Below are 27,792 nucleotides of genomic sequence, written 5' to 3'. Positions count from 1 at the left end.
CCTACCAACCAGGTTATCCCGGCCCTAAAAAGGAAAACATTGCTGAAAAAACCTACTTAAAAATAGTCTTATTACAAACCAAACCTCCCTTTCCTTCTTTTTTTTTCCTTCTGCGCATTAGTAGGCCTAGTTTGTTTTCAATGTTTCCTAGTTTGTTTAAAGATGATAGAAGTTGTATGCTTTGGTTTGAAAGCTGAAAAAAGCCGAGTTGAATAAAGCTTCTGAAAGTTGTGTTCTTTGGTTTGTAATAGGACTATTTTTAAGTAGGTTTATTCAGCAATGTAATTTACTTTCGTATTTCTTTTCTCTCCTCCTGGACTTTTTACAAAACCTTTGGTGTACAGAGAGAGAAAGAGAGCAATTTTTAGACATTTGTCTTGCTCTCTCTATAGAAAAGGTTTTGTGTCTTTATGACCCCCTGACGAAACAGCTTCGGTTGTCATTTTTATATTTTCATTATTTTCTTCTTCAAAATTTTCTATTGGTTTCAATTTTCTTATGGAATTTCTGTCGCATTGCACAACTTTCTTTTAGAATTGTAGTATTAAACTGCTTTATACATGATTTTCAATGACTGTATTGTATTTATCATCAGGAAATCTGATGCAAGTGCAAATCTTCTGGAGCCTCTACAAGCATTCCAGCCATGGAAAGAGAGGAGTTCATCATCCGTTATGTCTTCCGATCATCGTTGGGTCACTGCAGTTCTTCTCCTCTTCAGCTTGACCGGCATCACCTGAGTGACCTGTTTAAATATGATCCATCTGTACACATAACAGCTCATGTCGTTCGCTCTGAATATTGATTTGTTTTAGAGATGCGTCATCATAACAGTTCCAGCTTTTCACGTTCCAAAAATAACAGTTACAAGCAACCGTCTCTACAGACGCAAAATAACTGGTGCTAAATAACAGTTCTCAGCAATCACTTTTAAGACAGAGTATTTTGAGACCTTGTGTAACATATTTCTTTTTGGCACTAGTGGTTGCTTTTTCGATTCCAGTTTGTTGCTTTTGCTATTGGTAACATCCAATGGTTCAAAAAACATTATTTTTGGAACGGAATACTAGTTTGATGCCTGATATTGCTCATTTAAAAGACATTACTTTTTAAATTTTCTTTGCATTTTTAAAAGAGATAAAGAAATGGATAGAAACAGCAATTGGACAGAAAAAAAATTAAAAATTTAAAAGCTGTGTAAGTCGAATGTTATGGAAAAGTTAATTATATTTATAAAATGCCATTTCCGGAAAATTATGAAACTTATTTGTTGCAATGCTATCGGTATAACCTAGATGATGACAATCATATAACTGCCATCACCTTTGCGAAAATTAGAAAAAGCGACACAGGTTACTCATTGGCAAAATGGGTGTTGTCTAATTTTTTTTCCAGTTTGAACTGCAGGTTAGAAAATTTCTGATTCCTAATTAAAACAATAAAAGCAAAAATATCGGTCAAACGATGAAATTCTCTTTTATTCACAACTCAAGAAGTATTTATGGAATCTCTCTGGTCCCATATCTCGAAACTAAGCTCACCCACTTAATGCATAACAAAATTAAAAGTGAAAAAAAGAATTCTAAAAAAAATTATCAAACAGCAGCGGTCGCTATAGCAACGCATGCAATGACCACGCATGCGCACTGTTTACTATTACTCTTGAACACAGTTGAAAAGTGTGATGAAGTACAAATAAGGTGCCCACGCCATCAAACTCAAAACAACACCCATTTTGCCAAAGGATAAAAAAAAAAGTAAGAAATTTTTTTTTTCATTTAAGAAAAATTTAAACTCCTCATGCAGCCGTTTAGAACAAAAAAATATTTCATATCCCTTTATAGCTTCTATTTCAAAAAAAATTGTACTGAAAATGTAATATGAAATTGATAAAAAAAAGTGTACAGCAATGATGTCAAAAAAAAGGGAACATAATTTTTATCGCTAATCGAGCGTGATTAAAGAGAAATGTTTTCCAGTTATCACGTGTCGTTCATGAAATGTGAACTTTGTCCACAGTGAAAATGCTTTTAAATAAACCGTACGAATTGATGTTTAATTAAATCAATTAAACCAATTGTGTTTTTATTACCTTGTCGCTAGTGGTGTTCATTACCACATGTAAAACGAGATCATAAAAGGAAATCGGTCAATAGCACACTTATAACAACTGAAACGCATTTCTCCGAACCCGTTCCATCGCTAGTGGATGGTGACCGGCTTCCTAAGTCAACAGTAGCATAAGTTCATTCTTGAAGTGAAAGAGTTGCTAGTCGAAGAAACTTATCTCTTTCGACAGGTCACGTGTGCTATTTTCATTTTACTAAATGAAAGAATTCATACGCGTTTTTTCAATTGAGTACTTGAACTTCAAGAACACGAAGAAGACCTTTCATATTAACACATGTGACCAGCTAATCTTTATCAGCAAAATGGCGTATTTAAGTTAAGCTAAGTTTCTCCACTTAAATTAGAATGTTGATTAACGATAAGTTAATTAAATACAGACCAGTATCGTACATCGAATTAGTTGAAATATTATTCTTGCTCGTCTACTTCTTTTACTTCACTTGGGTTTATTATTTGTTTATGTATTGTATTGCAACACGTGATATATTTTTGTTTTGTGTACCTGAAAATTTCGATGCATAATTGGTTCTACATGGCTTTGTGCCTGTCTTTGTTTTAAGTCTCTGAGTCAATATATAGTGAAAGAATTGAAATCTTTGAGAAAGAATTTAGAATGTATCACTTAAGAGAATTGATACTTAAAGGGCTTGACTTACTCGAAATAAAATGGAAAGAACAGTTGCTGACAAAAACAATGCCAAATTTCAACATCCAATCAGGATCGAGACACTACGTCACCTGCAGATATTCCATTATGAGTGGGGGATGAATGATTTTAATTGAGACTTTCAAATTAACGTCTGCTAGCTAAGTTTCGATCTTATCTTCTATATTTGTCTCTGTAATTATCAAAAATTCTTTACATATCTTAGAGTATTAACAACGCTTCTTTTAAAAAAAATGTTTATTAAAAAAGAACGAATTATTAGTTTGATATACAATGATTATTTTTAAACAATTTTGAATACAATGATAAATTTTAATTTTTAAGATTCTTATTCTTAAGATTTTTTTTTAAAGATTCTTACTTCTTAAGATTTTTTTAAAGATTCTCTTCAATCTTTTTTTTAATCTCTTATGATAAAAGTTGTTACATTTTTAAAATAGGATAAAAGTCTTTCTAACATTTGCATTGGATAATTATTTGTAATTCTTAATCTTTTTCAATTATCTTTTCAATCTTTTTAATTTTTTTTCCAATCAATTTTAAAGTACTTTAACGTCAGAAAACGAATGCATCTAACCCGTTTCAAGAGCCAGTAACAGTTCATATCAGGAACTGTAATGAGATATTACGATTGCAATTACCTTGTTGAAAATGATAACTAATAAAATATTGGCAATTTATTTTTAAAAGTGAAAAATAACAAACATGAATTGAGAGCGACTAGTGATGAAGATCGAGTTATAATTCTGAATTTCAAACTCGAAATTACTTTATAATTCCTATTAAATGCGAAGAATTAACACAGGCATTGGAAATGGCACTTTACAACTCAGTTTTGAAAAAGTTTGCCAAGTCCCATTTTTGATCACTTTTAAAAAGGAATATAAATAAACAACAATTTTTTTTATTTTTTCCCCCTAGTCATTAAATCATGGGTGCTTCTATACAAATATATATGTGCATAAATTTTCAAATGTATTTTGAGTGAATATTGATTGTGCTTTTGTGAGTTGATAAATTTGTGAGTTGATAAATTTGTGAATAAAAACAACACTTTTTTGAATATCTTTTTTTTTATATCTCATTCTTCATTTTTTTATATCTCATTCATAAACCTATGGCTGCTTTTAGGATTGTGTAAAGTGCGAAAAAAATGAATATCCTGAGTAACTTTTGATTTATTATCCTCTCACAGTGGACTAATAGTAAGACACGGTTTTCAGTATATCACAGTAGTCAATGGAGGCAGTGATGGCTCAGGGGATAGAGCGTTCGCCTTCCAATGAGGCGAACCAGGTTCCAATCCCAGTCGATACGAATTCCGCATCCAGCTTGCACTAACCACAGTACTGACGTAAAATATCCTCAGTAGTAGACGGATCACAGGCTACATTCCCCTTGCCGTCATGCTAACAGTGGGAGGTTTTCGTGGTTTTCTTCTCCAGGTAACGCAAATGCGGGTTAATTTTATCACAAAATCCTCCACGAATGCAAACTTCTCCCAATACTTGACCCAAGAGTTCCTTTGTCTTCTGGGTTGAAAGTTACAAGACCATGGAGTTGAACATTAGAAGTCGGAAACCCGAAATTGAGTCTGGCTGTTTAACAAAGGTTATAAAATTAAATAAAATTGTTTTTTCTATTGTGCTTTAAAACTTCGGGGAAATAGTCTAAAAGTGTAATTAACATTAAGGGGTCCACACTTTCGGCAGCTGTCTTGACCTAGTTATTGCTGCCATATTATTTAGATTGCGGCACTCCCCCCCCAATATTTTTAGGGTCAGGAATTTAACGAAAAAAAAGGTATGTTTATTCAGAGAAAGTATATTTTTGTGAATGATTTCGTAACTTTAAGTATAGTCTGCACTAATTAATTAGCATAGAGGTTATTCCCGTGAACTAAAAATGTTGAGTTCTAGTACCTGAAAATATGGTCATTAGATCAAAAGATATTCAGTGTGTACCGTTTTTTTAAAAAAAAATTTTTTATACAGTCCCTAGTCAAATTATTAGACGCACTATTAGATTCTATGTATAATCTTAATTATCAGTTGATACTATACAGCTTTATTGTTTTTTATGTGACAGAAACCGGTTTGCACTATTTACGTTAGTGTATCAATTGGTTAAATTAGACGACATATAATATAAATTAGACAATATACCACATAAATATAGAGTATTTATTGTATTAAGCATTATATTAGTATATTATAATAATTAGATCAAATCATTAGACGCAGTGTAGTTTTTTAATAATTACTTGATTTGCAAGAGTTTAGAGGCTATACTTTTACATTTAAACATACGTGTAATGCGTTTTTATAAGGGAGATTTTTTATATATTTATCATTGGTATTTATTTTTTTACGCATTGCATTTCATTATTAAGCAATTGATACAGGAGCATAAGCAAATGCAAACTGGTTTTATCCGAGTAAAAACAACAAAGCTGTACTGTATCACCTGGTAATTAAAATTTTGCATAGAATCTTATAGTGCATCTAGGCCAGAAACTGTATTTTAGTTATTTTATTCTTTAGCGCATTATACATTGCTTACAATGTCCTTAAGTTTAATCCTGAAGAGAATGTCTATTTAAATAATTATTTGAGTGACTACAATTGTAATTCTATCCAAATAGATAATGCGCTTGGTTTAAACAATCGCAGTCATTCTGCGCGTAATTTAAAAACCCGAATTAAAAATATTAAAAAAAAGGAAGTCTCCCAAATTGAAAACATTCTAACGGTGCAGTAATTGTGAGAAACGCATAACCGAGTTAATTAAAGTGAATTTCCTGCTCAGACGGAAGTGCTGAGATTCGCAATAATGGGTATTAATTATTCGGTCGAGTTAAGCCATTAAATGTTCCCCCGAAATTAAGCTGAGTACTGCCGGATTAAATAATTCTCGGCTTGTAAATCAGATTTAAATTTATGTTTACTTCACCATTCATTTACTGTGTGTGGCTGCAAAGATTTGTTTTATTTTCACGTTTGAAATAATTATATGAATGATTAAATATATTTTGAGAACTCATTAAAATAGTTTGGTGTAAATAGTTTAAGAAATAAACTGCGTTTTTTTAAAAAATAAAATTAGTTGAAGGAATTATAGATGCAGAATATATTTCAAAACTGTTTTGTAATACGAAAAGTAATTAAACTGTTTTATATGTTACCTATTGATTCGAATTCTACAATAATTACACAAATTGTAATAATAAAAAGGATTTTAATTCATTGTGGTTCAGTGGTTAAATCCAAACTGAAACTTAAGAAGTGAAGAAAAAATAATAAGAAAATTGTTTGCGCTCAGCGCCATCTGTTATTATAAATCCTCAACACTCCCCACTTGAACTCCTCCGAGTTCACTAAAATTTTAAACATAAAAATTAGACAAAAATAACATAAACATATTAAAAAAAATAACATTTAAATGCAAATAAATTTGAAATGAGATGCAAATATTCACTTGAAAGAAAATAAAAAAAAACATAATCTAATAAGAAAATTAAAATAAAAACATTATCATTGTTCATTTCAGTCATTGAGTTCTAAAGGATAAATAAGTTGTACTGGGCGTTTATATTCGCCGTTGGATTTGCGAATAAGGCAAGATCTTACACGTCCATCACGCCCTTGAAATACTTTTGTTATAATACCTATGTCCCATAATAGTTTTGATTTTGTGGTGCCCTCCATCAAAACCACATCTCCCACTTTCAAACATTTTGTTTGGTTAGGAGAAGTAAAGTTGTGTGCAGATCTCAAATTAAACAAATAGCGCTCCTTCCAGCGCTTCCATAAATTAGCCAATAATGTAGCTTGGTATTCTTTTCTTTTTATAAGAATCTTTCTGGTGGATTCTCTATGGATGGTTTCTATGAAATGGGCTGGATACTCTGCCTTTTCTTTACCAGGGGTTAAAAATTGTGATGGGGTAAGAATTTCCGGTTCACCAATTTCGTTAGTGACGTAGGACAAGGGTCGAAGATTAACGATGGTTTCGATTTCAGTCAATATAGTGGTCATCTCTTCAAAATTTAAAAGAGCTTTTCCAAGTATTTTCTTTAGAGGCTCTTTGACACTTTTTACCAATCTTTCATAAAATCCTCCCCACCAAGGGGCAAGTTGGACGATGAATTTCCAGGATATTCTTTTAGCAGCAAGAAAGTTTTTGAACTCGGAATTTTCCAAAATATCAAATAATCTTTGAAGCTCTTTATCGGTACATTTAAAAGTCTTGGCGTTGTCGGAGTAGATTGTATGACAACCACCTCTTCTACAGAGAAATCTTCTGAATGCCAGCAGAAAAGTCGAAGTAGACAGGTCTGTGACTAATTCAAGATGTATTGCTCTCGTGACTGCACATGTGAACAAGGCTATATATGATTTCTTTATTCCATTTTCACCCTTGATGTAGATTGGTCCGGCAAAATCAATTCCGCATACGGTAAAAGCAGGAGTTTCACTAATTCGATCTTTTGGAAGCTGTCCAGTCATTTGGGTAGAAGGCTTGGCTGTGTATCTGCGACAAATCAAACACTTCGAGACAACCTTTTTTACTAATTGTCTTCCTTTAGGCACCCAAAATCTTCTCCGAATTTGTACTAGAGTGCTCTCTACTCCAGAGTGAAATACATTTTCGTGTTCTCGCTTGACAAGCAACTCTGTAAATTTAGACTGTCTTGGTATGATTATAGGCTTTTTCTCCTCGAAAGAATAATCTCCTTCGTCCAATCTTCCTGTAATTCTCAGGATACCTTTTTCATCAAGATAAGGAGCTAAATTGAAAATAGTAGAAGAAGCTGGAATAGGCAAACTAGATTGGAGAACTCGTATCTCACTTTCAAAGAATTTTGCTTGAGTAAGCTTTACTAGTATATCTTCAGAATTTCGGAGCTCTTCTGCAGTCAAAGTGTCCATATTCGGCTTAACTTTCTTTAAACAGTTCAAATATCGCACTACCCACGCTATGATTCTAACAACTTTTTCGAGGTTGCTAAAGTTAGCGATATTTATCAACTCAAGTTCTTCACCATCTACACATTTCATAACGGTGATTTCATTTTTACGATACTCAATTTGTTCATCATTTTCTTTGAAGAGTTTCAATTCTGGCCACATTTCGGTCGGAAGCGACAACCAAGGTGGCCCCTTCCACCAAATGTCGGAATTCTTCAATATACTCATGGAAGCACCTCTGCTAATAAGATCGGCAGGATTGTCAATTCCGGGGCAGTGGAACCAGTCCTTAGGTTGAGTAATTTCTTGAATTTCTTCCAATCGGTTACGCACAAATTGTTTAAAACGAATGGCAGGAGTTTTTATCCAACAACACACAATAGAGGAATCGCACCAAAAGAAACTGTCACACGGAATTTTTATGGCTCTAGTAATAGTTCGAAATAATCTAGCAGAGAGGAGGGCACCTAGTAGCTCAAGTCGTGGTAATGTAATCATTTTGAGGGGAGCAATTCTACTTTTAGCTGAAACAAAACATGTAGAAATATGCCCATCACTAGTTTCTGATCTAATATATGCAACTGAACCATAACCCTTTAAGCTGGCGTCAGAGAAGATATGTAACTGTGAACTTATAATTTCTTTGTTACCTGCTTCGAAAAAATAATAACGCGGTATTTTCAAATCATTAAGTTCACCGAGTTGTTTACATATTTCGCGCCACTGATTTTCCATATCTAAGGGTAGCTCTTGATCCCACTCCAATCCGCTTTTCCAAATGCTTTGAACTAGAGATTTTAGAAGCATTGTAAAGGGTCCCAAAAATCCTACTGGATCAAAAATACGCCCAATGATTTTCAAAATAAATCGTTTCGTTATTTGCCCTGTGTCTATCATTTTTAACAGATATTTGGACTCAAAGTAAAATACATCTCTTTCAGGATCCCAACAACCTCCCAAAACTTTAAATGGAAAACCTGATTGACCTAACGATTCCTTTTCATTCTGAACATCTATACCTGCATTCTTCCATAATTCGCGTAATTTTTTATCATTTGTTTGAAACTTTCTCAATACCATTCCCGCATCCCGAAATATTTCAACACAATCAGAACTTATTTGAAATGCTGTATCTGTACTGTCACTTCCCCCTATGACGTCATCGACATATACCCTTTCATTTAGTAATTCATACGCAAGAGGCTTTGATTTTGCAAACTTTTTAATATGCTCTTTAATAGTAGCCGCTAAGAGAAAAGGGCTACAGTTGATACCAAATAGTACGCGGCAAAATCTATAAATTACTGTAGACGAATCATTATCGGGGTCATCTGACCAAAGAAATCTTGTGACATCTCGATCTTCTACATTAATCCCTATTTGTAAGAAAGCTTGCTGAACGTCCCCTATAAAAGCAATCTTGTTTTCCCGAAACGCTAGCATAAGTTCATATATATCTGGGTATAAATTTGGCCCAATATACAAACAGTCGTTAAGAGACAATTCATTTTTTTTATGCGCGGAACCGTCAAATACAATCCTTAATTTGCTAGTTAGTTTATCGTTTCTTATAACCGCCCTATGAGGTAAATAACATTGTTTATAATTTTGGGGATCAGTGTTTTTAACTTTCTCAATTATCCCTTCATTTTCGTAAGTTTTTATAACTTTTTTATATTCTTCAAACAAGGATTTATCATTTTTAAATCTTCTCTTTAATTTGTCAAACCTCTCTGAAGCCAGCTCAAAGTTATCATTTAACAAATGTTTTGTATTTGGTCTCCAGAGAAGTCGTACACTATACCTATTATTTTCAAAATGCAAATCAGAATTAAAACCTTTTAACAATTCGCTTTTATTATCAACATTTTCTTCGTTCATAGTATTTATTCCTAATCCTTCAAGGTTCCAAAACAAAGAATAATCAACATCAGATATTATAGTATTGTTTACAATCCTACTTAATTGGCAATTATTCATGAATCTCCCTTGAACCACAAAACCAAATAAACTATCGGTTGCAACGAGCCCTTTTCCGAGCCTCAAAGACGTATCAAAGATTACGTCATGTAGGAAATCGGCGCCGATCAAAATGTCTATATCAGCAATTTCTCCGGTATCCGAAAGAAAAATATTATTTTTCCTTGCTAATTGTTTAATTCTCTCATGGGGTGCGACTATTTTCCCACACGTTATTTTTTCTACTACAAATGCTTCAATGCGTACATTTAATTTTTTATCGTTTTTGTTCTGAAGATTCACTTTCACTAAATCATAAGAACACCCCTTGGAAATTTTTTCTCCAAAACCGAAAACATGCAACCGTTCAGTTTTAATGGTCCTGAGGTTCAACTCATTACAAATATCCCGTTTCAAAAAACTGCGATGGCTACCAGAGTCAAATAAAATTCTAACCAACTTCTTTACATTACCATAAATCAAATACGCTAAAGAAGTCTGTAAATAGATCATTTCATTTTGTTTTCGTTTCGAAACACATGAAGCGGTAACGGATGCCAAAGTATCGTTTTTCTCTTTCGACTCATTATTTATTGCTGATTTATCACAAATTAATTCGCTATGCGGTTTCTTACATAATGTGCAAATACATTTATTCCAACATTTTTTGGATGTGTGATATTTCTTTAAGCACCGGAAACAGCGAAATTGATCTTTCAGCGTTTGTTTTTTTTCTTCGATGGTCAGAGAACAATCTTTCGATTCGTGATTTTTGGAATTACAAAACAAACAAAGTATGTTGTTAGATGCCGAAACTAATGCTGAGGAAGATGAGAACTTTCGATTATAATTATGTTTACTATGGCTCTCCGACCGTTGCTGTGTTTCAAAATGAACACTTTGTCTTTTAGAACTATTAGACAACACATGTGAGGCTTCTCTACATTCTACCTCTTTTCTAATAAATGAAATTAATTCATCAATGTCAAAATCTACACTTGATTTTCTATTTTTATTATAATCTAAATTTAAATCCTCTGGTAGCTTTTGCAAAATAACAGGACAGAGTAAATTACCATAACTACCTTTTGTTACATTCATTGATTGCAAACTGCGAATGTGGATTTCACATTCGTCATAAAATTTACGTAGAGCTTTAATATCATATGAATTTCTTACAGAATTAATTGATAAAAGTTTATTCATATGACTACTAATAATTAAATCTTGCCTACCAAATCTTTCGGTTAGCAACTTAATAGAAGAATCATAATTACTTTCAGTTAATGAGAATCCAGAAATTGCACTCAAAGCAACTCCCCCTAAATACATCTTAAGATAATTAAATTTATCAATTTTTTTAAGACTCTCATTACTATGTATAGCTATGTTATAGCTATTCCAAAAACTGTGCCACTCACAAGCATCACCAAAAAATTTGTTTATCTCCAATTTAGGTAATTTAACGTTAGCAACGTGCGAGATATTTCTATAAGTTATATTTTCTTGTAAATTATTGTTACCACTATTAATCGTTACTTCCTGTCTTGTAGTCTGGCATTTCAGTAAATATCTTTCAATTTTGCCTTTATAAGCCACTACTCGATCTTGATACTCTTGACTTTGTATGATTTCACTCTCTAATTCCTCGCTCTTATCAAAATAATTTTCAATTTTTAAATCAAGAGCCTTTAAAGTTTCGTTTTTTTCATTTAACTGATTTAGATAATCATACAAATCAGGATAATCAGGAAGTGTTTCTAATAACGATTTATCAATTTTATTTATTAATTTTGTAATCAGCTGTCTGATTACTGCTCTTTTGGACTTTAATTTTTCAAAATCATCCATTATAAACAGCTCGCACGTTACTATAATAAATACAATACAATTAATGCAATAAAATATCAAAAATAAATTACCGACTTAAGGGAGACCAAACAAAACAAATGTTAACTTACATTTCATGCAGGTGCCCTGTTTTTCGGCCGGTGTAGCACCTTGATTCGAATTCTACAATAATTACACAAATTGTAATAATAAAAAGGATTTTAATTCATTGTGGTTCAGTGGTTAAATCCAAACTGAAACTTAAGAAGTGAAGAAAAAATAATAAGAAAATTGTTTGCGCTCAGCGCCATCTGTTATTATAAATCCTCAACACCTATAATATACGAAATGAATAATGCAAAGAAAGTTGAATTAAGTACAAATAAATTTAAAGAATACATTATAAAGAATAGATGCATTTATATACACAGGTCCTGGCCAAATTACTAGACGCAATATAATCTTCTATGCAAAACCTAAATTATCAGGTTATGCTATACATCTGTAATATGTTTCCTCGGCTGAAACCGGTTTGCACTTGTTTACACTCCTGTATCAGTTGGTTAACATTGTAATGCAATACGTTAAAAATAAATACAAATAAGAAGTATATAAAAAAAATCTGAATAAAAACCCATTACATGTATGTTTAAATATAAAAGTATTGCCTATAAACTCGTGCAGCTTATGTGATTATTAAAAAACTACAGTGGATCTAACAATTGGGTCAAATTATTATTATTTTTTTTTTGTCATATGCCTGCTTAGGCAGTGGGGGGTGCGATTGTTCATGTTTTTCAGTGGCGCCATCTATGGCCAGGAATTCGACTTCTGCCACGCCATTCACACAACCACAACCCGTTTATAGGGCGGGTCACATTCACACACAGAGGAGAAAGGACATAGAACAGAGAGAAAGAAACATCCATGCCTTGCCCGGTATTCGAACCCAGGACCTTTCTGATGCAAGGACAGTTCCCTGCCCCCTACACAGGCCGGTCGACGTCAAATTATTATAATGTACTAATATAATATCTGACGTAATAAATATTCTATATTTATATAATATATCGTCTAATTTATCCAATCGTCAAAGTTATATAATACATCGTCTAATTTAACTAACTGATACACTAACGTAAACAAGTGCTAACCGGTTTCAGTCGCTTAAAAACAATAAAGTTGCATAGTATCACCTGATGATTAAGACTTTACATAGAATCTTACAGTGCGTCTAATAATTTGGCCAGAGACAGTATATTAATTTTGTCTCAATTCTCAAAAAAATCAAACTTTAAAAGTGTAGTAAATATAAAAAAGGAACCTTAACATTGCAGCAAACCAAAGAAACCTACTAATCTATGCCAACCTTCATCTATGAAAAGGTACACCAGCACAGAATCGAGTTAACATGTCTTATATGCTAGTGAATTAGAATTGTATTTTTGTAGTGGTAGGCACACTAAAGTACTCCCTCACCAGAATTATAGCTATGATAGAATTCGATGAACAAAAAACCACTAATCGATTCAATGCTGTTTTGTGAGAAGCCGGGAGAGCTGTATTAAGATCACCGTACTTTTGAGAATTTATCGTGAGAGCTGTTTAAATGTCACGGTCGTGGTCGCTCCTGTGTTGCTATTAGCATTCGAGTGCATACGTTGTGTGTGATCGAGACTGAGTAGCAACAGTGCGAGAAGGTGGATAACGTCGCAGTCACAAGTAGCAAGTCAGCTGTTCAATGGGAACCATTCCTCGAAGTGGGAGTGTCTGTCAAGGTAGGCGTGCTCACATCTCGGTCTCCAATGTCGGGGAGGGGTCACATCGACTATGTCAACCTTCATCTATGAAAAGGTACACCAACATAGAATCGAGTTACATGCCATATCTACTAGGGAATTTTATTTCTGTAGTGGTCGACACGTTACAATCAACATCTTCTTCACCCTCTTGATGAAACTTAAATATTTACTCTTAATTATTTTTTCTCTCTGAGAAATCTCTCTCAGAAATGAATTTTCTCTCAGAAAAGTCACAAGGAAAAGAATGATGCTACTTTAATTAAATAATCTATGGCCTTAGGCCTAAGAGCATCAGTGTTGAATTATTGAACAATACTGGATTATTACATCGATTCATGCCTTTATTATTAAAGCATGCCAAAGAGTATGAAGCTGCTTACTGCACTGTGAAATTACTTTAAACAAATGCAAATAAATCATAATCGCACTAACACAGTAAATTAATCATTACGAAACAATTTAATATTTTGCTGTTCAATATTTAGCATATAGGGGAGAGTCGGGTAGCCCCGCCCACTTAAGGAGTATTGCTTATATTTCTGTATAATATTGAGTAATAATCAATATTTTTGTATGCTTCTATTGTTTTACCATCTAATTAAATAATGCAAAAGGAATAAACCAAAAAAAGAATAGTTTAACTTAAAAAAGTATAAATTTAAAAAAACATGTTTTTCAGCTCTTTTCAAAATGTGTCGGGTAGCCCCGCCCAGTTACAAAAATTATGTTTTTTGACTGTTTTTTCATTGTATTGACAGTATCATTGTAGTGACCAATGTATTGACAGTAGATAAACCTCATTTATCATTTTTATCACAAAATTATTTTATTTATTACATATTTATATGCTTTTAGTGACTTCTATCAATTAATAACAATCATTTAATAACAACAATATTTGTTGTTAAAAATGTATATAACATTCAAATTTGAAGCAATAAAATAATAATCTTTGCAACCGTACATTTATCAACGAAATAAAATTGGACGGTGATACCCGACATTCATTGTGAGCGGGGCTATCCGAAATCCAATTTTTTTGTAAACTTGTAATTACTCGAACAATTTTTCACATATAAACTTCTTTCTTTGTGCAAATTAAACTTAAGACTACATATTTTAATGCTGTATGCATAGAAAAAATTATTTTTTTAGTATTAAAATGAAGTTTAATCGAAACATTCAACCAATTTTTCTTAATTTCATGACTACTGTATTCAACATATTTTCAAAACTATTGTTTACCATGTTAACAGCTGCATAAATACTTGAAACTTTGAAAATAATATTTTTTTAATATAACAATTAATTTCCGATGGCCCATTGACTTGAAAAAATATTCTATACATACGAAATTGACTGTGGGCGGGGGTACCCGACTCTCCCTTACAATTCTGCATAGCAACAATTCAGGAAATATATATAAGTTACCATGATTGACCGAAATCTAGAGAATGTTGATTTTCACATGTGAATGTCAACAATCGCATAGTCACTTTAATGAATGTCCGGAATATTTGCTATATCCGATTTGATATTAATTCATTCGTAGATATTTTAATATTTACTCGATATTTTAATATTTATTGAGGATGGATTAAGAGAAACATCAGTGTTCTGAGTACCCTTTAAATGCATAATGGGCGCCACAATTTATTCATTATGAAAAGTTTAGTATAACTGTACCAATCTAAAATGCATACTTTTCTAGAAAGAAAAAAGTATCGTAAATCAACCTGGGGTTTCTAAATTTTTTTAAAGAATTTCGCAACTCTGCAATATATTTCATACATTAAAAAGAGGATTTTTTCAAAGAAATATCTCTGGTAAAAATTCATACAAAAACACTCAGGAAAAAATAATTACAAATGTTCAACAATATCATAAAAACTAAACGATTCGCTTCTACTGGATGAATTAATGGGAAGACCAATTCAAATTTTCAAGAATAAACTAGGTGATCTTAAGCAAAATAGGTAATAGGTAGTTAAATATGAAACAAGGTAAAAATAAATTTACCCAAGAAACTTTAAAAAAATAATGTGTTATTTAAAAATAAATGTGAAAGCAACCAAAATTTTAGTATCAGAAGAAATTTAAGTGAAACTGACACGTAACTTGATATTAAGAGCATCTTTTTTTCCCCTCATCATCGGAAAGATTCTAAATATGTTTACTCTTTTTGATAGCAAAAGCAAAAATGAATATTTTTGAGATTATTTTTAAGATTTACATATTATGGATCACCATCAAATCTCAATCATATCAATATGTAAGATACATTATTTTCGTCGCACTAGAGCTGCATAATGGGTTATTGGCGACGGTCTGGGAGACATCCCTGAGGATGATCCGAAGACATGCCATCGCAATTTTGATCCTCTGCAGAGGGGATGGCTCCCCTGCTTTGAAGGCCAATGACCTGCGCGCGAAGTCGAGCACTTTACTGTAGAACAGTTTAACGAGGACCCTCGGTGCCTACGCAGGCAGATCAATGTGGTCACCCACCCGCTTATTGACCTCAGCCAGTCATGCTTGACTTCATTGTTGAATATAATGCCAATATGCATAATGTAAACTTATGAAATTTGAAACGATTTGAACGATTGTATATTGCAAATTTTAGATGCACTTCAATGAACCAAAATTTATTTTTTTCGTAATTGAACTTAGAATATGATTTCTTTTCTACATGTGTTCATATTGCATAATGTAAACTCCTGAAATATGAAATAAACACATGTAGGAAAGAAATCATATTCTGAATTCAGTTACGAAAAAAAAGATTTTGGTTCTCGAATATGCTTTAAAATTTACAATACACAATCTTTAAAATAACAACACGCCATATACTAAAAACCTAATAATACTACCCTTTATGGAATTGACCTCAAATAATAAATAGCATTTTTGAATTCTTGATATCCCAAATATCTAGGTATTAATAGCTAGGTATAGCATGCGTCGCCATTGCAATTCTAATAAATTATAAACATTGCAGTAGAAAACTGCGCCTTGTCTGACCGTGAGAAATTTTAACAATGTTCCGAAAATAACTTTAATTAACTTTCTTGAAAAACATTTTTCCGATATTAATTTTCGAACATATTTATTCGAAGAGGGTTCTTTGTTGTTAACAAGAAACTCAAACGTCGATTTCAGAGAGGTAGTGCGTGTTTTGTTTTGTTTGCTAATAAAGTTACGAAGAGGCTTTGTTTAAGATATCGTGTTAAAAACGCGTTTACACTGTTTTAGAATAGATTTTGCATAATTATTTTCAGACCAGAACAAATATAAATTTAATGAAAGTTATAAGGGTGTTGCTTATCTTTAAAATATTTCTTTATTTCTATTTTAAGGGTATTTACCTGCAATATTTATTTATAATCACTTTTAAGCATTCATTATTCCCGGATAGCAAAATAAAGTTTATTTTAACTCAACAAAAACCTTTCAATGTAAACCTAAAACGGTTTGTTATGCGGTTTACGTGTAAACCTTTAACCTTAAAACGAGATCTGTGACTATCTGCTCTATTCTACGCACATTACCCTAATCCAAAACCTTGGAAAACAACCTTCCATATAAAAACCTTAAATCGAGGTTGACTTGGGGTTTTCAAGCGTGAAAAAATTCTTTAATAAAGCTAGTCTCAAGGTGAAAATATCTTAAATCTAACTAATTATGAGGTTTCTTTTGGTTTTGCTTGCGCAGCTAAAATCCACATTGTCTTGAAATTTTTATTGGACAATTTAATTTAATCCTATCGCTAGTGTGACGTCAAATAAAACGTCATTATGGACCTAATTGACTATTTTACCTAAATGACAATACTTTTTTAAGAAACTCTAAAAAATAATTTTTAATCCTTTTACGATTGAAGGTTTGGAACAGCAATATTTTTGTTTTATTGAAAAAAGGGTTTTAGTGCAAGCATTTTCGTGGCAATAAAAATAACATTCGGACGCAAGGTTTGCCGTTATTAATTATTTTTCTAATTGAAAATTATGAAACTGAAAGTGTTGTACGTTTATTATAAACAAAACCCTGTGACATTGTCTTAAAACGCACCATTTTAGAACAAACATTTTAACCGGTATCTTTATTTATTTACAGTTAGCAAACAGTGCGGGTGTTTACTTTTATAATAAGGTTCATCTATAACTATGTTTATTCAACATAAGTCATTAAAATAATGAATGAAAAATTGTGAAACGCATAAGGCCTTTGGAACTTTTCACACTATTGCGACCTATTTTATTAATCTTTAAATATAGCATTTTGTTCCAATCATTAAAAATTTTTAAAACCCCTTTTTGAGAGTAAAATAGCGACAAAAATAAGTAAGAAAACAAATTTTCTTGTAAAATAGAGTAAAATATAAATTGATTCCGGTATGGCGATATTACGTATGCTCTTGTTTACCTCGACCTATTGCTTAATGTTTAAGTCCATAAGTCATATTTTACTGATAACGTACAACATATATATAGAGAGAAAAGATTAATTAAAAGAGAAGAAAAATATTTATTAAAATAAAATATTTTTTAATAAAATGTTTCAAAAAAATTAGATATTAAAAAGCTTAAAATCAAAATATTTGAGGGATATATTGTCTTCATCAGCTCACACGATTATGTCCACAAAAAGGAGTGCTTTCTAATATTGTATCAATATAGCCAAAGCAAAATATATCAATACAATAGTGCGGGGAGCACTCAAGAAAAATTGTAACAGAATAGAACTAGAATGTGTAAGTGGAGAAAAAGATTATATCGCTTCATTATTTTGTTTCTCAGCCTTTTTAACGTATAATTTTTTTAAACGTTCTTTTTAAAAATATTTTATTTTAATTATCTTTCTTCTTCTCTTTCAGCTTATCTTTATTTCACATGTTTTCTCTATATTTTTTAACTTAATTTGATAGTACTATATATTTGCAGCTTATTTGCAGTAGATAAAACTCCTTAATTTTCTTCGTTTTTCTCTTTGCGCTATATATATATATATATATATATATATATATATATATATATATATATATATATATATATATATATATATTACAAATTTAAAATATTTAAAAAATTAATTAATTTAGAATTGGAAAAGTTAACTACGAAAAAATATAATGTCTTTTTCGATATAAACACGATGGGTTTAAAAAAACCAACAATTGATGGTAAAATTAAGTTGTAAGTACTTGTAAGGATGTACTTTTCCTTTAGCTAAATTGAATAATTTAATTACCGAAATAAACGTCCAAACATTTTTAAACATTCTAATATTAGCAGAGTAAAATATGAATTATTGACTTAGCATTAAGCAATAGGTCGAGGTAAACGAGCCCATTAAGGTAATATCGTCAAACCGAAAACAACTTTTTTTTTTACCATATTATACAATAAATTTTTTTTCTTGATATGTTTACTCGATAATGTTTTCCATGCGATCAAATTTACTTTTCGATTAATGTATTCCCTTAATGATCTTCGTCGCAATTTATTAAAAATTTTCAACGATTAGAACAAAATGCTAAGCATGTCATAGTTTATAAATTCATTCTCACTCCATTAAATCTTTCTAAATCACTATTGACTCTAGTAAATACAAAAATTCTTCTTTAAGATTTTCAATGATGTGTAAGCAAACGAAAATTGCAAATAAAAAAATTTTGACAATGTTTTCATTTCTTAGTTGGCAATGCCACTCAAAAGTAGGATAAAAAAAAATTTGGTTCGGCAAGTTGCTTTCAATTTCACACAGAAATCTTTTTCTTCGTTTATTTTACAAATTTGTAAAGTTAAATAAAGTTTGTCTTTGTAACTATCTTCATTTATTTTTTTAAATTTTGGGTTTACTATTACTAATGCTGAACTCCGTAGCCTTGTAATTTTGAACCAATCCAGGAGACAAAGAAACTCCTGGATCAGTACCCCCAGATGCATTAATTTGTTATGGGAACATGGAGGAGTTTGCCACTCAACAGATTTAACGTGCATCAGTCACCATTTACTACACGGGGAGTCTTCGGCCGGCGGGGATCGGACCCACGAACTTTTGGACATGGGCTCAGTCCATACCAACCAGGATGTCACGGACCTTAAGTATCTTCAATTTATTTCATTTTATAATCTTTGTTGAACAGCCAACCATATTTTGAGTATATGACTACTAGTGTTCAACTCCGTAGTCTCGTAATTTTGAACCAATCCAGAAGACAAGGGCACTCCATGACCCGTACCCCCAGAAGTATGATTTGTTACGGGAACATGGAGGGCATTGAGACTCGACAGATTTATGAGTCACCATTAAGTGTCTTTATTTTTTTTTATAACAGTCGTTGAACAGCCGACTTAATTTTTGGGTTTAAGGCTACTAATGTTCAGCTCCGTAGCCTTGTAATTTTGAACCCAATCCAAAAGACAAGGGAACTCCTCGATCGAGTATTGGGAGAAATTTGACTTCGTGGAGGACTTTTTGATGGAGCTAACCTGCATTTGCGCTACATGAAGAGGAAGACCACGAGAACCTCTCACGGTTAGCCTGACGGTAAGGGGACTCTAAGCCATGATCCGTCTACCACTGAGGATATTTCCCTTTAGCACTATCGTCGGTGCAAGCTGGATGCGGAATTCGTATCCACCAGCCATCACCGGGATCGAACCCTGGTTCACCTCATTGGAAGGCGAATGCTCTATCCTCTGAACCATCGTGACTGTAAGTATCTTTAGTATCAAAAAAGTGAGCTCAAAAATTCTTCTCGAAAAAACAAAAGCTTGGAATCCCCTTGAAAATAATAATCAACGTATTTTTGTCCGCTATTAACTGACAGTGCTGAAATAATAACTGGTCAACCAAGATCATTTAAAATAATTTTTGTGGATCTAGAAAAAAAATCACTTAAAGTTTGTATCGATATAGTTAAACTCACTTCTATAGCTTAAGGAGGGGTATTTTCTGAAGAAATAAATATGATAATCCCCACTGTGCCTTTAATATCGATTAATTTATTATCTACTACAATCTGTGGAGCAATATTTGCTGAATTATATAATATTATATAATATTATGGTGCTGAATTTGATGTCCCAAAATTAATTTATTTTTAGTTAACTCTAAATCAAGCATTCATCTACACTTTAAAGTGTGTAGTTAAATCTAAGAAAAAAAAACTAATTAAATCTAGTTAAACTTTCAAAATACGCAATGGTGAATGTTTTCATGTATTCACATTATTTATAATTTATTTTCGCTTCTGAAAACACCAATTTTGGCGTACGTTTGGATCCCGTAAAAAAACATTAGGTTGTTTACAATCTAGCACGACATGGTGTGAACTTGTTTTGTTTTCGAGTTGACTTCATTGTTCTACTAGGAAGCGTGTCCTTACGATCAGTCCACTTCTGAACTATTTGTATATCAATCTGAAATAATATAATTATGACACATAACACTAAATAAACTAAACTGGGTAAAGCGACAGCCCAAGGAAGGGCCAAGGCCTACTGTGCCCATCTTAGTTTTCTTGACCTTGGGCTCTGAGGTGCAGGAGCTGAAGTTCCGATGGGGTTTCCAGCCGAACACGGAACCCCTGTGTTTAGTCCCTAATCACGCTTAGTACTCATTTTATCAACCCAAAGAAAGGATGAAAGGCTGAGTCAACGTTAGCCGGCCTGAGAATCGAATCCAAAATCTGTGGTACAAGAGTGCGAAGCGCTACCACTCAGCCACCAGTTGTCGATGCATAACATAACATAAATTAATTCTTTCAAATGTATCAAGGGAAAAATTTGATGTCTATCTTTTTTTAATAATAAGTTCTAAATTCTTAGAATGAGCTGTGATGACGAAGAGGATAAAGTATTCGCCTTCCATTGAGATGAACCTGGTTCGAATCCCAGAGATGCCTGGTCAATACGAATTCCGCATCTGACTTGCATCGACCACAGTGCAGCAGTCAAATATCCTCAGTGGTAGACGGATCATGTGTTAGAAGCCCCATTGCGATCAAGCTAACAGTGGGAGGTTTTCGTGGTTTTCCTCTCGGTGTATTGTAAATGTGGTATTAGTTCCATCAAAAAGTCCTCCACGAAGGCAAAATTTCTCCTAATACTTGATTCAAGAGTTCCCTTGTCTTCTAGATTGGGTTCAAAATGACAAGGCTACTGATTTGAACATTAGTAGTCGTAAACCCGAAGAATTGGGTCTGATGTTCAACGACGTTTATAAAATTAAATAAAAGTCTTAGAATGTACAACAAAGGTGAATGAAAATGAAAAATTACCGGTGAAGTTCTTTGAAGATATAAAGTAGGTTATGCATTCTATTTCATTAGAAGGGTGGCAGGATAATTGTTTTTGGGGACAAACATTTTTCTTTCCGTGACAGCCGTGTTAATTAAGAAGAAAAATCGTTCTCTTAAATAGGTGTCTAAAAAGTTTCTTTTTTTTTTTTGGTAGTCGAAACTGCTATCTCATTATTTTCTTTTATGATGACAACAACAACAAAAAAAAACCAGTGAACAATCTTTCTGTAAAATATTTACAAGATAAGAGGGTGCCTTTGACAATTTTATGTTCATTTACTTTTTCAAGAGGATTTAATTATAAAAATTGTCATTTCAAATTAAGAGCAGGAAAAAAATTGTGAGTTAAAAAAACATTTATTTTTCGTGTCAAATGAAATACATTTACTTACATTTTCTAACATAATAAATAATTTAAGAATTATAATTCAAAACTGAATCACACTTGACAAATATAAAATTATGGTTACGCCTTTACAAGATACACAAAATATTATAAACCGCTACAGGTATATGAATAAATATTTAATGTTTTTGTTATGTTAATTGCATTTAGTTTTGTTAAAAAGATTCTTAAAGATTAAAGAAATCGTTAAAAATTTATTAAAATAAGTTACATTAATTGTAATATCACTCTATTTTTCAGCCTCAATTCCTCGGCCTCAAATTGTTTTTATTTTTAATAATTCTCTAAAACATGTTTAAAGTAATTATTGTCTATTATTTTTATTTTCCTTCAATAAATTCCAGCCTTTGTAGCGTATTTTTTGAATTCAGAAAAAGATTATAAGTTATTAAATTTTGCTACCACATTCGAAAATTAAAAACTTTTACAACTGACTAATGGGTGTATTTTCTTCTTCCTTTTTTTTTGTAAAAACTGCGACTTTTTAGGGGATCGAAATAGTAAAAATTTCAAACAGAAACTGTTTCTGAATAAAGGATATTTTTTGTTCTAAAGAACGGATTTTTACGCACTACGGCGCTGTCTCAATGATTCAAGAAACAAAGTTTAAATTGAGCTAATAATTGAGTTACAGGTGATAGATAATTTATGAAATCACATGAAAGCATACCTTAAAAGCTTGATATAACGAGTACGGCATATCATGATAGATCCGTTACTACGATAAGTTACTTAGTCATCGTAAAAATCCTAACATTAAAGATACAAAATTGTATGATCAAAATTTATGATTAAAAATTACTAACCTTCCGCTATTACGACTGAATTGTTATTAAGAAAAAATATTTTCCCGCTGTTTATGTGACCGATATATTATACGAAAAAGGTTTAAATAAAGGACTCTTAGCCATTGGCAAAATGGGTGTTGTTTTGGGTTTAATGGCGTGAGCACCTTATTTGGACGTCATCGCACTTTTCAATTGTATTCAAGAGTAATAGTAAACAGTGCGCATGCGTCGTCATTGCATGCGTTGCTGTGGCGACCGCTGCTGTTTGATAATTATTTTATAATTCTTTTTTTCACTTTTAATTTTGTTATGCATTAAGTTGGTGAGTTTAGTTTTGAGATATGGGACCAGAGAGATCACATAAATACTTTTCGAGTTGTGAATAAAAGAGAATTTCATCATTTGAACGATATTTTTGTTTTTATTGTTTTAATTGCGAATCGGAAATTCTATTCTGCAGTTCAAACTGGATCGTTTTCAATACTAATTTAGGTGAATATCACAAATAAAGAAGCTTTAAAAAAATCAGACAACAACCATTCTTTCGGCGATCAGAATTTTTTAAAATTTATTTCTGATATCAAGACAGAAAATTGAAAAACTAACATCTTTATTTTCTTAAAATTTTAACAAATTAAAACAATGAGATCTCATGGTTTCTCCTTTCCAACAAAATAAAAATTTTGGAGCTATTTTTAAAATTCCTGCTTTCAAGACTGTTTTTGTTGACTGTTCCCTTTTTCTCCTAAACTTACTATTTTAACATTCAATGTAATCATTGACCTTCAAAAGCGCATTATTTAGTGCTTACAGAAACTACTAGTTACGATTTGGAAACTTGCTGTTCAGACTTTTCTGTCTTTTATAAAATACAGAGTTACGTAATTCAGTCTGTAGACAAAAAAACAGTCTACTTAAGATAAATATTTTAAATCCCTGTTAAAGGAAAAGAAATCTCTTACAACGGGGTTTCGATGTACTTATATTTCGATGTACTTATATTTCGATGTACAGTCCGCAAAAAAAAAGATATCTCTCTGAATAACTTTCGTTCTAATGATCGGATTTTCACGAAGTATGTGTCAATCTTAATGGTTCCGGGGGGTGACCTCAAATATGCTAATTAATTAGTGCTAACTATTAATTAAGTTACGAAATCAAACACAAAAACGTACTTTCTCTGAATAAACATATAATTTTTTCTGCATATTTGGATTCTTAATCTTCAAAATATAGGGGGTAGCCGCAATCTGGGAAATGTGGTCCCCATACTTTGAGCAGGAGAGCGATTCAAAGTTTGGACCCCTTAATGTTAATTTCACTTTTTGCGTTTTTAGTCATATTTTGAAAGTTAATTAAGCAATTCAAAAAAAATTACACCCACTCATAAAACTCATTTACCCAAAGATAATTTCACGAAAAAAATAATTTTTAATAATTAATTATTATTTTTTATTAATTAATTAAATTGAAGATGAAAAAATTTTGAATTATAAGGTAGGGTTTTTTTTTAATACCATTTTAATCCACATATTTTTTAATTGAAAAATCTAAAGTTTCTATTGTTTTTATTTATTAGAAGATGAGAAAAATTAAAATTAATTATTTCAAAAAAAATAATTTGGCGACAATGAAGAAATGATTTAATAGGGCGATTAATATTAAAATGTGATAAACTTACGAGGAACTTTACTTAGCGCGAGTGGCGTAAAATTTCAATCATATTTTTTCGCTAATAATCGCTTGCTAATCTTTTTATTTTTATTTTTTTTTAAAACTATGAAATACGATATTTCTTTTTTAGTCGTCTAAAATTCTATTTGCAATTTTGTAAAGAAATTAGAATAAAACATTTTAATCAACGAGTGTCGAATTTTATAAAAGCGTGCTTGTGATAGAATATGACTATACACCAGATTTTGCCTATTTAATGTGATTATTTTTTCATTTTTTAGTTTTTTTCCTCAATAACTTGACACATTTTCTATAATATACCTACGTATGAATAGATTTGGAATCATTTCTATCAATTATTCATATTTATCAATTTCTTGAATATATTTTTTATAAATATTAATAAAAATACGTAGTCAACATTTTTAAGCATCTCTCACATCATTACAAATTTCTCAACATCTTATATATCGTCTTAATCTTAAAAGTAATTTTTTAATCACCTGTCCGGAAGTGTTTCGCAGAACTATTTTACCAACTATTTAATTAAATTTTAACATTTTTAAAAATCTTATTCTTTACCCTACTACGTTTATTATTTCATCATTATTATTTCATCAAGAAACATCATTGTAGGGTATACCGGGCAAATGTATACCAGGCAGTGGCACTTAACTAGACCTAGTATATATTTCAGACATTTACCAAAGGTCTAGTCATACTAGTTCTAGTTAATTGCCACTGCCCGGTATGCATTTGCCTGGTATACCAGACACTGGTGTTTTTTAAGGTCAAGTGTCACTGCCTGGTATACATTTGCCCGGTATATCCTACAACAATGTTTTGTTAAGGTTCAGTGCCATTGCCCGATATATATTAGTCTGATACTCCAAACACTGATGATTCTTCTAATCTATCGTCAGTAAGTATTACAATATCGAATAAATGTAATTATATCCACGAGTAAATTAATATCAAATCAGATGTAATAAATATTTCGGACATTCACCAAAGCGACTATGTGATTGTCAACATTCACCGGTGAAAGTCAAGAACCACCGATTTCGGTCATTCACAGTAACATGCACATCATTAATATAACATAATGACCTCATCAGTATGTTTTTTTTTCTCCATATTTTGCCTAAATAACATTTGTCATTCTATAGAATGCCTAGGGAAAGTATGTAATACCTCTCATATTTCATACTGTGCCTAAAAACATCCGGCATTGTATAGAATGCTTAGGCATTCTATTCAATACCGACGTTTCATACTTTGCCGGTAACATATAAGAAAACAAAAATAATCATAGTAGCAGTATTTGGTGGTAAATGTAGCTGTAATCGCATTTGAAGAATTATGCTGTGCGACATTTTATGGTTAATTTGCGAATGTAAGTTTTAGAATGTATCGAAAGATGAGGATGGTATTTGCTAATCATCTTTATTCAAAGAAAGACTTGTAACCTAAATATCTAGCAGAATGAAGCGATTTTTTAAACAATGAATCTTACAATATGCAACATATTATTTCAATATCTTATTCTTAAACATAACATATTTCAGTGTTTTTAAAATACCACTAAACATTCAGCAATTCTCTTGAGTTATAGAAAAAAGAAATATCGTAAATTATAGGAAACCTTGTGAATGTGCATTAGAATTACTATACAATATGCATTGTATTTTTCAAGCACTTTTTTTTCCTTCAAACTTTCTTGCCTAGAACACTCGATTAAAGCTTTAAAAATGATTATCCCTAAAATTTTGTATATAGCCGTAAGTAATGTTAATTTGATTTTAGTATGAAATCCTCGACATAATCTAAATAATATCAGATAGAAAGTTCATGTATTTAAATTCTAAAAACTTATAAAATCATAAATAATTTATAAATCGATTCAAATTTTCTTTTCAAAGGAGATTAAAATAAAATAAATATTTGCTTTTTGGACAGAAATTAGCTTAAAAATTGTCTATATCCTAGAAACTTTGAGATATTTCGATTAAATTAAATTTTTTTTTACAGTCAGAAATTGGTTGCTTAGCAACCTAGTGAAATTAAGTCTTCTTCTTTTGAATCAGTCAATGGGTTACCTTAAAATATTAATTTGCGCTGGCGACTTTTATTGGCGGTTTTCTGGACTATCGCCAAATATATAAACCTTTATTGTGACCCAATTTTGTAAAAAATTTTGTCTACCCCCCTTAATTCAAGTGTCTGGATTCCAAATATGCAAAAACAATTATATGTTTATTCAGAGAAAGTACGTTTTTGTGTCTGATTTCGTAACTTAATTAATAGTTAGCACTAATTAATTAGCATATTTAAGGTCCTCCCAGGAACCATTAAGATTGACACTTAGTTCGTGAAAATCCGATCATTAGAACGAAAGTTATTCAGGGTGATATCTTTTTTTTTTGCGGACTGTACATATATTTCGTAAGGTGAATTCATATTTTAGACCCAAATTAAAATAGTAGTCACAAAAATGTGGTCCAAATAGTGTTACTAGGAAAATAATATAGATTATCAGTACTTTTTGCATTTAATTTAAGTCATTGTTTCCGATGTATTTTTTTAAAATTATTTTTACACTAAATTAAATTAAATCAATCTTGAGGCTATCTGACAAATAGGTTTGAAGATTTAAGGGTTTTTATCTAAAAAAAAAATACATGCGTAACTGGCATCTAAACAAGTGAGGCATTGTTAATTTTCCACTTGAATCGAATGAGGTTAGAGGCACAAGTCAATTGCACGAATTGGTCAAAACTTTGCTAATCTTTCAAAGACAATCATGGCCAGTTGATAAACGGAACGCCGTAATTTCATCACGTCTAGGTTTGTCGGACATTGAAGGGCGTACTCCCCTGTAACATTTTTAGGGCAGTACGTGTCCAAAGATCCAGCAATAAATTAGTTTGATGTAGAATTTTCAGAAACAGTTGAATTTTCGAAACGAAGTTGCTGTATTTGGATGTTGCAATAAACTCTAATCTTTTTTTCGCAAGTAAATCTCCCTGTCCATTCCTCCAGACTCCACAATGGACAGGTAACCATTACAGACAGTTCGTTTTTCCCTTCAAATTCAGAGCTCTCAACAATTCCTTGCATCGGGAGATCTCAGGTGTCAATAGGAGTTCAACAAAGTTATTGGATCGAATAGCTGCTTGTCAGTCTGAAGAAAGGACTGCATTTTCAAATTTTATGTTGGAGAGTCAGTAGCTGCTGTAAGGCCACCACTTCACCGTC

At 31.7% G+C, this 27,792-nt stretch overlaps 2 protein-coding genes across 2 annotated transcripts in view; one reads left to right on the top strand and one right to left on the bottom strand.

Moving 5' to 3' along the window:
• LOC107453939 (metalloprotease TIKI1) overlaps positions 1-3,860 on the top strand; it is an 85,448-nt gene extending 81,588 nt beyond the window's left edge. The window contains exon 9 of the mRNA XM_043051610.3: positions 596-3,860. Within this exon, the coding sequence (XP_042907544.2) occupies positions 596-740 (145 nt within the window). The 3' untranslated portion in view covers positions 741-3,860. The remainder of the gene's footprint in view (positions 1-595) is intronic.
• Positions 3,861-6,342: 2,482 nt separating this feature from the next.
• LOC147812057 (uncharacterized) lies at positions 6,343-9,210 on the bottom strand. Its single transcript, XM_087162312.1, has 2 exons — positions 8,478-9,210; positions 6,343-8,291 (listed from the first exon to the last, which is right to left on the bottom strand). The coding sequence occupies exons 1-2, from the start codon at positions 9,208-9,210 to the stop codon at positions 6,343-6,345; spliced, it is 2,682 nt and encodes an 893-aa protein (XP_087018438.1).
• Positions 9,211-27,792: the final 18,582 nt, after the last annotated feature.

Source organism: Parasteatoda tepidariorum, chromosome 4, assembly GCF_982258835.1.
Source record: "Parasteatoda tepidariorum strain Cologne lab strain chromosome 4, Ptep-v5.0, whole genome shotgun sequence".
Taxonomy (NCBI): Eukaryota; Metazoa; Arthropoda; class Arachnida; order Araneae; family Theridiidae; genus Parasteatoda; species Parasteatoda tepidariorum.
This window is presented reverse-complemented; position numbering and strand designations above follow the sequence as displayed.

Coding starts and splice junctions, on each gene's coding strand:
- LOC147812057 (XM_087162312.1), bottom strand. CDS start 9,210: ATGCTAGCGTTTCGGGAAAACAAGATTGCTTTTATAGGGGACGTTCAG. Junction 8,292..8,477: donor AAATCAGTGGCGCGAAATAT/GTAAACAACTCG, acceptor GTTTTGTTTCAG/CTAAAAGTAGAATTGCTCCC.